Here is a 15,243-nt window from a genome sequence, read left to right on the forward strand (position 1 = left end):
GTCCAACCCGCAACTCACTACCTGTGAACTCGTACCAGATCGATGTATAACATTATGCTGCATCCGGGGACACATTTCAGACCGTAAGTTGCGAGCTGTAACGGTGGTCATTATTATTATCAACCTTTATTTACCCAGGCAAGCAAATTAAAAACCAAATTCTTATTTTCAAGTGCAGCCTGAAAAGAGCTAATTCGCTCTTTAAGGGGTAGAGGGAGGGGAGTGCTCAAAGTGAAAACGAGGTGATGGTAGAGGGTTGTGAAAACGCTACAACTACTGCGGTCACGTAGCTGGAAAAAGACAGTTGTATTCATTTATAGTAGGGTGAGCAGACATTCTTAAAGATTCGGGACATTCCCTTGGTATCTAAGCAGCAGAGATCAGTGCCTGTACCCCCTTTGCTGAACTTTGCCCATTCTCGTGTGATCCCCCTGGTTTGCAGAGGTGCCCATTCAGACAGAACGGTTATCCAAATAACAGAAGTGTACAACACTCGCATTACAGTGCGTGTATTCACACACATACCTGATGCCATCTACCTTTACATTAGAGACAGTAACTGGGCTGGTAGCTGTAGAGCTAATGCTAGGGTAACAAGGTAACCATATACAGCAAAGCAACACAATAATATAGAGGTAGTTGACTTACTTGTCCGAGGTTTGTAGCTGAGCCGAGGAGAGTTGGTACAGATCCGGACTCCATTTCCAAACGTTCAGCAAGTCGAGCTTTGTATTGGACCAAGTTGAGGAAGTCGGTGAAATGTTTGGCGCGTTTCCAGAGAAAATAGGCTCGGATGAAGGAACTAAACATACATTTTTTTGATCATTTGTACATCCCAACACTGAGCAACTGCCATGCTTGCAAGCTATGATGTCTCTCCAGGAAAGAACTGTGTGTAATGTGTATGCTGAGCCCACGCGGTCGTAGCTCCTTTTCTCATGGGCGGTCGGGACAAATTCTCTGGGCGGGCAAAGCAGAGAAAGGGGAGGTAACCTTTCTTCTTCTTTTTCTTGGGGTTTTACGGCGGTTGGCATCCACAACTTGGTTCATTATATATTTTCCAAAGTAAACTCCTGCATACCCAATTCTCTCAATTGATTTTTCATACTTTCCCTCTCCATCCCATAACCACTACAGTTCATTAAAACATGTTCCACTGTCTCCTCTACCTGGCACCCCTCACATAATCCAGTGTGGTGTTTACCTATCAAATTCATTGTTTTATTTAGTGCACTGTGCCCCAACCTTAAGAGGTAACCTTTCCCCGTTCTATTATCCTTTTATTGAACATGTTTGAATGGTAATGTCACTTTTCATTAATCTTTGTATCGTTAGAAACCAACTCATATTTTTGAACGGTAAAGAACATTTTTCGCTATCTGTGTGCTCATTGTTTTGTCTAGACCATATCGCCTAACAGCCTACCGGGACTTTCTGGAATGGGTGCTGCAAGGCGAGAGATTGGGCCGAGGCTGTCGTGTCGTTTTACCTACTTGCGTCGTGCAGACCATCCGACTAAAATATCCAGCTCCGGACGGCCAGTAGTGCGGGCACAAAGAAGCTGACGACGCTCCGGAGGAACTATAAGTTTCATTGTTTACATATATCTTTGTTTATATTTCTTGTAATAAATGGTTTAAATTCACGTTGTTGTAGTAGGTAGTAGTGTTGCTCCAAGTGTATATTCGAGAAATAATAATATTGGACGACCAACATTTCACAAGCGGAGCTACTAAGCTACTGTTTCCTTAGATGAAAACAATAGGCCCTGTCAGAATAACGGTCATACATCATTTTTATTAATTATTATAAGTCTAAATTGCACTATGAGTTAGCTGCCTATCAGTTACCTCCTTCTAAGTCTCTAATGTTGAACTTTGGTGTCGACAAAGCAGGAGATAGGATACATTGTATTTTTTATTCACAAATGAAAGAATTGTGTAATGGGTAGGAAATACATTTGTGAATCCTTCTCTGTGCATTCATTATTAATGCAACTGTTCTGACCCCATAAAGCTAGTTCACATTTGCATTCCTACTGGAGCCATTGAGTCTGATACTAAGGCCAGGCCAATCGACTACTTTGTTGTGTAGATTGTTGTTCCTTGCAGACATGTCCACCTCCCCCATAGTGTATTACCGTTAACTTGGCTGTTAATATGCGAGAGAAAAGGGCCATCTATTCTCACAAGTATGTTTGAATTTGAATAGTGACATGAGGCTGAATTAATTGCCAATAATCTTTTCACGGCAGTCCTTTACACATTCATCTTGTGATGACGACGCCGATGTGGGCGTGAGGGTTGACTCAGGCTGATAGCTTTCGTCGGTTTCACCAACTTCAAGGCTACTGGCACTGGTATTGAGGCCTGGTGACTGTAAAACAAGAGGTTTATTTTCAATGTTAAATTCAACAGATTACAGTAGTTTTACAATTTAATTAGAGACAATATGCTGTACAAACTTACAAACTGTGCTTGGCCAGAGGGAGGATGCTTGACTGGTGTTGACATCATTGGTGCTGACTGGTGGATCATCTTCTGACGACGAGAACAAAGCTGCAGCAGACGTCGTTTGAGTCTGAAATGCGATAGGTTCAATAAAGATTTTAATATCAAACTAACACACGTGAAACATTGTAAAACACTGATAACAGCAAACGTATATAGAACGCAGAGTCTATAGGACGTTAAATTGCCAACTTGGCTTATTCACTGCTGAAAGAACGAAAGGCAGCAGCTTTACTTTGTAAACTGCCAACTTATATACAACTCGTATGAGATGTGGTGCTTTACTGCAAACGACTGTATGTTTTATCTACTGTTTATACACATTTTATGTGTTTAGGCCATTTATAAGATCTCGTTAACATCACTAAAGGTAATTTCCAAATACATTAAAGAAAAGAAAAAGACAAAAGCAAAGAGACTTTGCAGCAGTAGCACACTTTTATTTGAACAGAGTGGGAGACGAATCAGGGGCCGTATTCACAAAGCATTTTATCTTACCGCTAGGAGTGCTCCTAACTCGCGCCAAACCATTTTACGTAGGAGTTTTTTCTTAAAAGTTATTCACAAAGCCGCTGAGACCTAGGCTACTCTTACTAAGGATAAATCACAAAGAGTGACCTAAGAGTGACGCGCCGTTGCTATGGATTACGTCAATTCTCGTGCACGAGTTTAGAAGCGGTCAGTTCGGTGATTGGAGCAAGGTACGTTTTATTACTCTGTTTTCTGGGAATAATTGACGCAAGCAGAAACCAGAAAACAAGCCGTTTTTTCGTTTTGACAAGAAAACGAAAATCAAGATTTCAGTTCGTTGATTCGTTTCTACGTTTTGTCAAAAAAACGAAAATCAATATTTCAGTTCGTTTATTCGTTTTTTGGTTCTTACTGAGCGAAACGAGTTTACCACTCAATATCTGGGGCCGTATTCACAAAGGATCTTATGGCTAAAAGTAGGTCCTAACTGGCGAATTTAGGAGTAACTCCTAAAAATAATGGGCGTGTCACTCTTAAATTTAGGGCTCCTAACTTTTTTCACTAATGCCCCTTTCACACCGCCGCAAAATCGGGGCCGGTTCCGGGCCAGTTCGGAGCTAGGGCCAGGGCTTTGGTTTCACACCGCCAAAGAACCGGCTCCGGCCCCTAAAAACCGGTTCAACTCTGGCCCCACTTTAGAGCTGGGCTAGAACTAGAACCGCTTTTACGCCGGGGGCAGGGGGCGGAGTTATCCGTACCTTCATAAACAGGAAGACCAACGAAGACCGGCATTTTTTAAAACACCGAAGTAAACAATGGACGTGAATCCGTGTATGGTTCTTTTTTGTTTTTTTCTGATTTTGTTTTAAATCGAATATTCAAGGAACGAACCATACACGGATTGAATCGAAGACGAAATTGTTGTTGTTGTGTTTGAAACTGGCGCGAGGGTTCTTCTGCGCGCCTATTGTGTGGTGGTTCAACGCGTCAACGCGCCAACGCAGCTAGATGAGTCCATGTCCATGCAAGTGAACGGAGCGTTCCCTCTTCGTCATAACTATCAAACCAAACATCCTTCACATTCTCCGAGCGAACATTATGAAAGTAAAATGCACATTTCTCGCTAAAAATGTTTCCATAAACGCATTTGATGGCGTTACTATGTTACTATTTCCACCCAGAATAAAGAAAGATGTCGGCCGTATGCTTCTGTCCAAGCTCACTAGCCGAGACGTTTGCAGTGACGTCATGACGTTGCTCACGCCGGCTCCATGGCTGGCTCTGGCCGGTGTGAAACCAACCGGTTCTTAACTGGGGTAAGGCTGGAACCAGTTTGGAACTGGCCCTAGCACCAGCCCGGAACTGGCTCTCGGTTCTTTTTGGTGTGAAAGCGGCATAAGAGCAATTCACAAAGTATTTTAGGACTAAAAGTAGCACCTTAGGCCCCGTCCACACGAAGCCGAAACGGGCGAAACCGTTACGGTTTCGATCTATCCGGTTTCGAAGTATCTCCGTAAAGACGAAGCCAAGCGAAACCGGATAGATCTGTAGAAACGCTGTAGTAAACATTCCAGGCCCATAAGGGGCGCTGCTTCTGGTACACAAATCCAGATGAAGAAGAGGCGAGCATGCGCATAAAGGCTGCCCCCCGAACCACTAACAACACAAACAAACAGCTCTTCTACGATGGCGAACTAGATTCTCAATAAATAATGGCTTAGCAACCCAACAAGGGACATGATATGCTGCAGAACGATTACAAGCTTGTAGTCCGCCATCATCTTTTTTGTTGTGATTTCTGAGACTCCGCGGGCTTAAGAGCCATTGGCTAGGAGGTCGAGGGGTGGGGCGATGACGTCATGGTTTGCGGTTTCAGTCGGTTTCAGGCGTCCACACGAAACCAAAACGAAACCGGATAGATTTGAAACCACCCCCGAGGGTGGTTTCAGAAGTTTGCGGTTTCGGTCAGCGGATTCGCCGGCTTCGTGTGGACGGAAGGCCGAACCGTACAAGACCTTTGCGGTTTCGCCATGAAATCGGCTTCGTGTGGACGGGGCCTAAGTCTAGGAGAGCTTAAAAGTCCTCAAGAGGACTCCTAACTCAGTAAGACCTATTCACAAATAATCTTAAAATGCCTGCGAGACGAAATGTTAGGGTATTCAACTTATTGTGGAGTTAATGCGCGATGCAATAACATCCCCGACTAACAGGAATAATCCGATTAGTCCCGAAATAAAATGTTATAAAAATTATAAATTATAAAAAAATATATATAACTTATAAAAAATAAAAATAATTGCGCCATCAAAAGACGAGGACGTGTTCGTCAATAGTGGGAAAGAAAGTGCATTCCATCAACACGCAGGTTGTTTTTGATGCAAATTTTAACATAGCCTACTGGATGTTGTTGCAAAGTGGCCTGGATCTTCAGCTACCCATGATTCGCGCATTTTAATGGTGAGCGGTCTGAGGCAGCTTTTTGAGATGTACCAGTTGGGTGTCACTTGTTGGGTGACAGTGACTATCCATGCAAGACGTGGCTCTAGACACCCTACCTTAATCCACAACCGGGAGCACAGTTAAAGTGTAACATGTAAGTGATTACGCAGATTACGCTTAGTCCTATGCGTAAAACACTATTGGCTCTTTGCGAGCACACAAACATACACGAAATGTTGTGGAGAGAGGAATTGGGCATATGAAACGTCGGTTTCATGTCCTCCACGGCGAAATACGCCTCACCCCAGAGAGGGCAAGCACAGTAATCACTGTATGTGCCATTCTACACAACCTTTGCAAGCGGAGGAACATTCCACAGCCAGACGATGATGATGATGATGATGATGATGATAATGATAATGATGATGATGGCGATCAACATTACAAGGAATTTGGCCGCGTGGAACCGAGTGGACAGGCATTTAGGGATCACTTTGAAAACACATTTTAGGTAAACACCTTGGCACAAATCAGTCAACACTTGGGTAGTTCGTAACATTTATTTTCTTTTAGATTTTACGTATTTTTATTGTTTGCTTTCTCTCTCTCTTGAACGTGCAGGCTACAACGTCATTATCGTGGTCTGCACAAAATTGTCATCATGCGTGTATTCTGCTAACTGCACTATAACTACTTGATAGGAATTCATTTCTAGCCTAGGCTATTTCCTTGTTTTTCGGTGATTCAGTGGGCTCGTCTGAACAACCAATCACCGAACTGACCGCTTCTAAACTCGTGCACGAGAATTGACGTAATCCATAGCAACGGCGCGTCACTCTTAGTTCACTCTTTGTGATTTATCCTTAGTAAGAGTAGGTCTCAGCGGCTTTGTGAATAACTTTTAAGAAAAAACTCCTACGTAAAATGTTTTAGCGCGAGTTAGGAGCACTCCTAGCGGTAAGATAAAATGCTTTGTGAATACGGCCCCTGGTTTCCGCCGGTGGGCGGGTCCTCTTATTGGCTAGCGTGCTTCATTGACCTGTGCTCTTCATAATAAAAGTTTTTCCGTTTGATAATGTCGACAAAAATATTACTTTATTATAGACACTAGCAGACACAGAGGACCACACCACCCACAGTCAAGACTGACATGGCTTCAAATAACAATAATAGTGTTCATAATAATTTGACAATGAGAACTTATGAAGTTATGATGACTTCAGTGCAGTTGATGTTTATCCACAGTTAATACATGCAGAATAGACCTGAGGGCTTTACTACGACATCATTGTCCGGCTCTGAATATGCGCTCTGTAGGCCTACGCATTCACATCAAAGGAGCTGCGATCGCGGGCTGCTGATTACCTCACAGCCTGAGAGCTATGAGGAATACAAGTGATTACAACACATTTCTGACAGCTGCACATTGCGCAGGGCTCTCCGTGAGACGCACGCAATTCAACCCATGCACACGCTCAGACGCCACACAACTTGCGCCGCTATTTGACAGTGGAAGGGTAGGAATCAAATGCGTCCTGGTGAAATTTCCAAATCGTCCGGGATTTTAATAAAGCCTCAATACATGTTCACATTTAATTTGCGTTGCGTTCCTCTGGGTCTGTCACAAACTAGTTGCATTGGTGGAAGTGAGTAGGGGGAGTGGTTAAGTAAAGCCTTCAGATTGGACGGTTTGACTTTAGAGTTACCGTCATGTTTTGTATTATATTTTTTTTACCATTATTGTTTTATAGGGACAAACATTAACACATTTCTCCTGCAGGGGATTGATAAAGTTATATCTATGTAACAGAAGGGAACACTTACTCATAAGTAGAATAAACGGAATAATCACCTCAAGGCAGGGCAATAAACAGTTTGATATGCCCGGCCTCTCGGTGATTATTCCTTACTAATTCACCGTTGTTAGGTATAATTGACTGCTGTCAAGGAAAACAAAGGACTTTTTGCCTCTAATGACGTCTTTGGCATCACTCCTCAAGTAGTCCGGTAACTTTTCAACCCCAGCGTCTTCAGTTGCTAGGCGACGTCAACGTCTTTGGTGGTCTATAGACCAATTTTCACCTTACGTCAGAACGACGTCACACAGGTTCAATCGCGCATGACGGTGGCAAAAGACAAACAGAAAAATGTCGTGTTGTGCCGTGGGATGCCAGAATCGTAATTCTGTAAACAGTGACCTGAAGTTTTACAGAATACCAGCAGATAACAACTCGTTTAATGCAAACCGCAGACGTCGTTGGTTACAAGCTATCAGAAGATCCGATTGGAACAAAGACCTTATTAAAAATGCCAGACTTTGCAGTTCACACTTCATATCAGGTAAGTTAACCTAAGAACTTCACTCAATCAGACACATCACTCGGTTTGGCTTACAACAACAAAATAATGGTAAAGTTGTACGCTTATCTAACGCTAGAACACAGAATAATGTAGTTTTAGTCGTTTTAGCTAATTTACCTTAAATTGTGTTACGTTGTCTTGACGACTAGCTAGTCTCGTAAGCTTGGCAAACTCAGGCTAAATTTACCTGTTACACTATCGTACTGTCAATAACTAGAATATTGTTTTTTGGACAGGAGAGGTCTCCATGGACTTCAATAGTCCCGACTTTGTACCTTCTGTCTTTTCCTTCGCAACCCAGTGTGAAATAGACAAAGGAGATACAAAACTTGAGAGGTAAATATTGTCACTTTAGCCTTATTTAGTTGCTAACTGGAATCACATTGCATGCATCAAAATGCAGAGAATGTATGGCAAGTAAGGTCAGATAGTTTTTAGATAATTTGTCAGACCAGATTTTTGTAATGTCTACATTGTCTTGTGAAGCCCTGTTAAGCTATGCTATGTAATTTACACTTGACTTGGTTTTGGTACCTGATAACCTCCTATGATCTACCAAGCAACTAAACTGTTTTGGACTGACTGTTTGACCTCATCTCTGTGTATCAGATTTAAGAGGAAAAGAAAAAGGGAAGAAACCATCCACAGACCACCAGATGATGTACAGCGGTCCAAAGAAGCTAGTGATGAGGCTTCTGGAGCTTGCCTGTCCTCAGATGACTGCAGAATGGAGCCTGGTGCTGATCAATGCACTGGTAAGAGCTTATAATACCTTAACTAATGTAGGGCAGTCATTATTAGGATGAAACAGGTTTTGTTTATATATTGTTTAATACAGCATAACTGTGTTGTTAATGACATTGATCATTATTCTGTTTAGCACATGCTGTTTGAAAACATCCTTAAAAAAATTGAGAAAAGCTCAACTTAAACAAGTGACAGTGCTTATTTTATTAAGTCTTAAGTCTATTACTATCTAATATCTATTTCAGAAGCCACAGTCCCAAAGGTTCTCCATGATGATCTGAAACACAAGTACAGCCAACTTTCTACAGAGTGTGTCAACCTGCGTTTGGAGATCGACAAACTGAAAACTGAGAATGAGGAACTAAAGGCAACACTCATGAATACACAATTTTCCTTTAGCTCTATCAAGAGTAAAGCAGTGCAGGTTCTGTTTTTCACAGGGCTGACCAGTGTCTTATTTGAGTGGTTGAGTCACAAACTTAAAGACAGTGTAGAGGTTGTGCGTGGCTCTATGAACCTGAAGGATCATCTATTGATCGTCCTAATGAAACTTAGACTAGGGCTCTGCAACAAGGATATTGCTTTCAGATTTAATGTCACAGAAAGTGACATTTCAAACATTTTGAGAAGTTGGCTCCCTGTTATGTCTGCGACTTTAAAGCCTCTCATAAAGTGGCCAAGCAAGCATGCAGTATTAAAGAATATGCCAAAATGTTTTAAACCTAAATATAAACATTGCAGGTGCATTATTGACTGTACAGAAATTTTTATCAATAGACCCACAAATTTAACCTCCAGAGCCCAGACGTACTCGAATTATAAAAGCCACAACACTATTAAATATTTGATTGGCATGTCACCTTCAGGAGCCATTTCTTTTCTGTCGGCAGGTTGGGGTGGGCGAGTTTCAGACAAACAAATTACAGCCGAGTCTGGATTTTATGACCTTCTAGAGCATAATGATGAGATACTAGCAGATCGGGGTTTTACCATCAGAGATGAGCTTGCCACACGTGGTGCCACACTTAGGATCCCTCACTTTACCAAAGGTAAAAAGCAGCTCTCTGCTCAAGAAGTGGACATATCAAGGCGTTTGTCTAATGTGAGAATACACATTGAACGAATAATAGGTAGATGGAAAAATTTTAAAATTCTGACAACTATTATTCCACTCACACAGGTTGACCTGTTAGACGATATAGTGATTGTTTGTGGAGCACTAACAAACCTTTGTAAATGTATAGTCCCAAGATAGCTTAATTTAGATTTATTCTGTAAGTAACTGTTTATTGTCATCAACACAATTAATTGCACATTCAAGTGTTAAAATGTAAAATATTAGTACTGTATTAAATCATTTGCTTCGAAGAACATTTCATTCATCATTTTTGCACTGTTCACAACACCAATCCACAACCTTTCTTCTTACTCTAGCACATGTGTAGTGGAAATGGTTCTTGCACTTTGCACAGTCAATCATCATTCCAAAGTCTGGCCTTTGACAGTGTGAGCAGACTGTAGGTGACTGCATCAGTGGATCCATGCTGCGTGTTAACAGCTCAGGCAAAATACTCTGTTTGAAGAACTTTTCAGCTTTAGGCAGGACTGCTTGTAGCATTTCTTCATCTCTGGTGATGCGGTTGATAGCAACAACTTGCTTTGTCCAAACCACAAAGTCGCAGTACTGGGTGTTGCATACAAACATGTGTAGCTGAACTTGATGGTAGTATTCATGATTCTTCTTTAATTGTAGTGCTTTGTCTAAGCAGAACTGTGTGTCCTCGCTACTCCCTGTAAGACCATCACGGTATTTGTATGGACACTTAATCTCTAGGGTTGCTTTCCCACAGCAGGTACAGTTTGCTATTCCATCCGGCGATGCCCCAAGATGTGGTTTGTCTGGCCGCACAACAAGACCGCAAAGCTCCACTTCAAAGTTGGAATGTTGTGCTTTCATTATTTCTGTGTATTGTCTTCTGGCTGTGTCCTCCATATCTCTTCCCCAAAGTACTGCTGGCACATGGGACAAGTCTTGTTTATTGTAGTGCATTACCTGTTTTACAAGGTTTAGTTTAGCTGTTTCGGTTACTACAGTGTATACACGATGTAGGGTTGTGCTTGTTATCCTTCCATTTCTGTGTGTGTGCCAGGCCTGAGACTGTGCCTGATTTTTAGTTGTAAGCTCAAGGTTTACACACTGCTCATTAGTTAACCCCATCCTCAGTTTTTCAAAAGTCTCTTCACTCCTCTCTTGTAGTTGATTTTTGCAGAGGCATCTCAGATTGGCATCATACAGAGCGACTAGTGGCTCTGGGAGGTCCCCGGCCTCTGTGTCAGATTCTGTTGCGGAATCTGTGTCACTGAGTTCCATGGTAGTGAGTACAGCTGCGTTAGGTGCCAGTAGTTTCAATTCCGCAATGTCTTCATCTGTCAGTTCTGAATACACAAAATAAATATTAGATAACTTATTTTCATACATCTGCCATTAATAGTTACATGACCCTGATTATAACGTATGTATTTACATTAATTATAAAATATAATGAATACCTTATTGCTATATGTACATGACCTGATCTTGCCTACATTCAGATTGTGCCTACCGTTTACATTATTCTGTCTACGCTTTACTCTGACTGGCTTCAGTTGGGTGTCTGTCCTTTTAGCCTTTCTGAAGCAGATCTCGCTTAGTCTGGCTGGTTTCACCTCTCTCTTGGATGTGTGGATCCACATATTTGTCCCTGAAGTACAACACCTCTCCGTCTTTCCCATCCTGACCCACACCTCAACTTTGAACATTAGTGCAGCTGCATGGCTGCAGCATGACCCTAACCTGAACAAAACATTTTTTGTACGTTAGGCTTTACATATACGTAAGGGCAGGCTAACAACGGTTTTAGCTATGATTTCCAGCAAATAAGCAGTTACATTTTGTTACAGTGTTACAGCTAGGCTACAGTGTTACAGTTACAGATTCAATTGCTGACACTGACAATTGGGTAAATAATGAACATTTACAATAGTAAACTTATGTTGGTTTACATACCCAGCCATACAGGTGCAGTTCGCAGTAAGAATACAGTTGTTGGTCTTGTTGACGATAACCCAGGCCTTGTACAATTCTGTCTTCTTTCCCTGTCTTTGGCTAGGCAGAACCTCCGTCTTCATCACAACGAAGTTTTGAACATTGTAATCATGCCATAGTATGTCTTGGACATGACCACACAGAACAAAATTGTAAGCATCCAGAGACTTGTACGCTTTTAGCTTCTCCCGGGTATATACACTTGGAGTTTCGATTAGGTAATTATAAATCTCTGGCCACTGGATGCTAGGCCATTTCGTTTCATCATTTAACCATTGACAAGGTGCTATTGCAAACGGATCTGGAAGACGTATCCCACTGCCCACTAACGTCAATTTGGCTAAATAACAGTGTTTATCACTGGGTGACAGGCTATTGAAATATGTCGAAAACATTTTACTAATCAGATCTAATCATTATTAACTATAATCTTTTAAAAATCTATCTAGGCTACTTGTATTATTATCCGAGTGGTCCTTTTGCCGTTATAAATAACTACCCTTTCGCTGTTTTCTGCCACCACCCTGCGCGCGCATCCGAATGTTTACAAATAAAAAATTGGTCTATTTCTCTGCTGATCAACACTACGAATGCTGGTAACAAATAAATTGAAAACAATGTAAGCGCCGCCACTACGACAATTAGACGTCAATGTCGGAGTGGCGTTAAGTCTGAATGGAAGGCGGTCCCCCTTTAAAATGCTACCTTTTCACTGCAGTATTTACTTGCTGTTGTAGTGTCAATATGGTCCGATTTTAAACAAGATTGAAGATTCTAGGGAACAAAGTTACATACAGTGTTAATAAGAGTTTAATAATGTAAATTGTAATGTAAAAAAAATATGGACTTAATCAGGCGGGCCACAGTTGTGCAACCAGACACGCTTGGAAACAGTACAAAGAAACAGAAGAATGCATTACCTACAATAAATAGTATTCAAATTGTGAATTTTGAATACTGCAATTTGACCCCTATCCATCTTTAGAATGGGCCTATATCTCTTACCTAATCATCTAACATAGTAATTCACTTGTGTGTTGTGAACATATACACACATTCCAAATAGGTATAACAATATATTAGCACATAACTAGCTTAATTAAAAGCTAAATGACAATAAGGAGTCACCTGAACAGGGACTTCAACCTCGGACCCCCAGATTACCAGTGTAATGGCAGAAGGTTGGTTACTACGGGCTGCTATGTGAGCTACCACCCAGAACATCGGTTAACAATGGCTGCTACAGTGTGAGCTACCACCCAGAACATCAGTTACTAATGGCAAGGCTGCTACAATGTGAGCTACCACCAAGAACATCAGTTACTAATGGCTGCTACCGTGTGAGCTACCAGGCAGAACATCAGTGGATTTGTATGATAGTAGTTTATTTGAAGTGCTCAGCACAGGGAACCCTGCAATCTTCTGGGGATTCCAAAGTACAGGCTAGCTTGTGACAGGTTACAATAGCGTCAATATGGAAGTAAAATGTAGGAGTTTTCTGTGTTCATACAAGCAAAGATACTTCGGTACATAGTTCAGTCATTCATTGGGCAAAGCATTTCAAAATGAAAGGTTGCCACGGAGAACCTATTTTGCCATTTATTAGCTGGTGATAATTCATCCCAAGAACCATGTGGACTGTTTCTACTGTAAAGAAGCCTCACGTCGCTGTTGTTATATTATGTCATCTAAGCAGTTATGTTTACAAATCGTGTCAACCTTTCTAACTATATTTAACCATTCACACATTTTTCCAGAATAAAAAATCTGCGTTCGGCCTACCTCGATCGAGTGAGTCTGAGCTGAGCTGTTTAAGTTCCCTTAAAGGAGTAAATCCTTGTTGTCACAATAAATAAATCCTTCCCCCCACCCCCAACATTGAGATCTACAAACAATAAAAAGCAAGATATAAAACGAAACACCAGTCTGCGGAACCAAATATATATATAAAGAAATTACATGAAAACCAAGGCAAGACCATGCCAAATCCAGCAGAATCCAGGAAATCTCTTCTCCTTCTAGCTTGTAGGAAGATATGGTGATCCCTAGTGTCCAAGAAGAGGTAGTGCCACTCATAACAAAGACCTTAGAAATGACACTGCTACCCTCTATTTAATCCCAGAGATACGCGTTCACATCCAGATGATATAAAACATGCACAAAAAATACAAATAATGTCCTGTGTTTTTCCTACTCTTTTTTCCGGTATTTTCGGAGAACTAAGTGTAGTGCATTGGATGCACGTATTCAGGTTAGATAATTCCAAGTCAGAAATAATGAGATTTGAAACAAAAGATGAACAAAATGTTGCTTGAGTCTTGGGGGGAGGGAGGCGTGGTCTGAAGGGGTTGTGAAGCTACATCACATTGACACCCATGAGGGTACACAGTATATATATTACACACAGTTGTGTAAGATACATGGATATGTTTTGCAACGACAAATGTTCCCCTAGGTCTTTTTTGTTGCCGATGTTTGTATCCAGGATCACCATTGCCGGGGTGGGGAGGTCGGTTGCCAACAGGGCAAAGAGTTCCACCAATCACAGGGAATGGATTTCACATTCAACGTAGCGTTGGCGAGGTTAGGTATCCACAACTCAACCGGGACTATCAAAATCGGCTTTTACCCCAACCTGCAGTTCCTTGGGAAAACTTTGTGCTGGTTTCCCAAACCAAACAGGCCAGGTTTACCCTCTGTGTTTGGTGCACTGTGTATCAGTGGCAGTCGAGGCCATGGTGATTGGCGCCTCCAAACTCGCCCGTATTGCACTTTGCCTTCGACGGGTCGCAGAGAGCTCCCCCCACAGGGGGGGTCAGCATAGGCGGAGTTTCACTTTTGCATCAGGGGGGGCAAAACAATTTTTTTCACACGAACATGTTCTCACTCATGTTCGCACGCACACACACACACACACACACACACACACACACACACACACACACACACACACACACACACACACTGACGTGTGTCCCGAAAGGACTCACTATATTGATGCACCTAGCCGTTCCAGAATCACTCCAGAATCATGCTGTGACCCCATGCTGTCAACAAGGTCACCACATGTATCTTACGATGAAGTGAATTGCTTGCTTTATAACTTCTTGTGTGCTAACATATATCTTATGATAAAGAAAATTGGTTTCTTTATAACTTCTTTTGTATCTCTTATGATAAGGTAAATTGATTACCTTATAACTTCTTTAATGCTTACGTATATTTTATGATAAGGTAAATTGATTACCTTATAACTTCTTTAATGCTTACGTATATTTTATGATAAGGTAAATTGATTACCTTATAACTTCTTTAATGCTTACATATATTTTAGGATAAAGAAAATTGGTTTCTTTATAACTGCTTGTGTGAAAGTAAATTGCTTACTTTAGATCTTCTTATGTGTTAAAACTATGTGCCTTAGAATGTCTTACCATAGAGCTAACTGGTTACATTATATACCCTTTTATGTAGTAAATTGAATGCTTAAACATGTCTCCTTGTGGAGAAACATTGGAGGAATACAAGGAACATGTGTCCCTTTAGACCCCATGATGTATGGACACTCGGCGCATGATAGCAGGTGCACAACTTCAAGCTTCTTGTGTTGCCCCTCGGGCAAAATAAGGG

General features: G+C 41.5%; 2 protein-coding genes across 3 annotated transcripts; one reads left to right on the top strand and one right to left on the bottom strand.

Annotated features, from left to right (window-relative positions):
• Nucleotides 1-7,489: 7,489 nt before the first annotated feature.
• LOC115542332 (uncharacterized) lies at nucleotides 7,490-9,899 on the top strand. 2 transcript variants are annotated; one of them, XM_030354580.1, is made up of 4 exons: nucleotides 7,490-7,760; nucleotides 8,018-8,117; nucleotides 8,391-8,536; nucleotides 8,774-9,899. In XM_030354580.1, exons 1-4 carry the CDS (start codon nucleotides 7,568-7,570, stop codon nucleotides 9,781-9,783), a joined length of 1,449 nt encoding a protein of 482 aa, XP_030210440.1. In that variant the 5' UTR covers nucleotides 7,490-7,567; the 3' UTR covers nucleotides 9,784-9,899. The 2 variants fall into 2 exon arrangements, with proteins under 2 accessions (XP_030210440.1, XP_030210441.1); XM_030354581.1 differs by having other exon boundaries at nucleotides 8,021-8,117.
• On the bottom strand, nucleotides 9,884-14,160 carry LOC115542364 (uncharacterized). The gene is made up of 2 exons (XM_030354617.1): nucleotides 11,575-14,160; nucleotides 9,884-10,964 (listed from the first exon to the last, which is right to left on the bottom strand). Exon 2 carries the CDS (start codon nucleotides 10,897-10,899, stop codon nucleotides 9,904-9,906), a length of 996 nt encoding a protein of 331 aa, XP_030210477.1. The 5' UTR covers nucleotides 10,900-10,964; nucleotides 11,575-14,160; the 3' UTR covers nucleotides 9,884-9,903.
• Nucleotides 14,161-15,243: the final 1,083 nt, after the last annotated feature.

The sequence above is a fragment of the Gadus morhua genome, chromosome 4 (genome assembly GCF_902167405.1).
Source record: "Gadus morhua chromosome 4, gadMor3.0, whole genome shotgun sequence".
NCBI classification, from domain to species: Eukaryota; Metazoa; Chordata; class Actinopteri; order Gadiformes; family Gadidae; genus Gadus; species Gadus morhua.

Coding starts and splice junctions, on each gene's coding strand:
- LOC115542332 (XM_030354580.1), top strand. CDS start 7,568: ATGTCGTGTTGTGCCGTGGGATGCCAGAATCGTAATTCTGTAAACAGT. Junction 7,761..8,017: donor CAGTTCACACTTCATATCAG/GTAAGTTAACCT, acceptor TTTTTTGGACAG/GAGAGGTCTCCATGGACTTC. Junction 8,537..8,773: donor TGGTGCTGATCAATGCACTG/GTAAGAGCTTAT, acceptor TATCTATTTCAG/AAGCCACAGTCCCAAAGGTT.
- LOC115542364 (XM_030354617.1), bottom strand. CDS start 10,899: ATGGAACTCAGTGACACAGATTCCGCAACAGAATCTGACACAGAGGCC.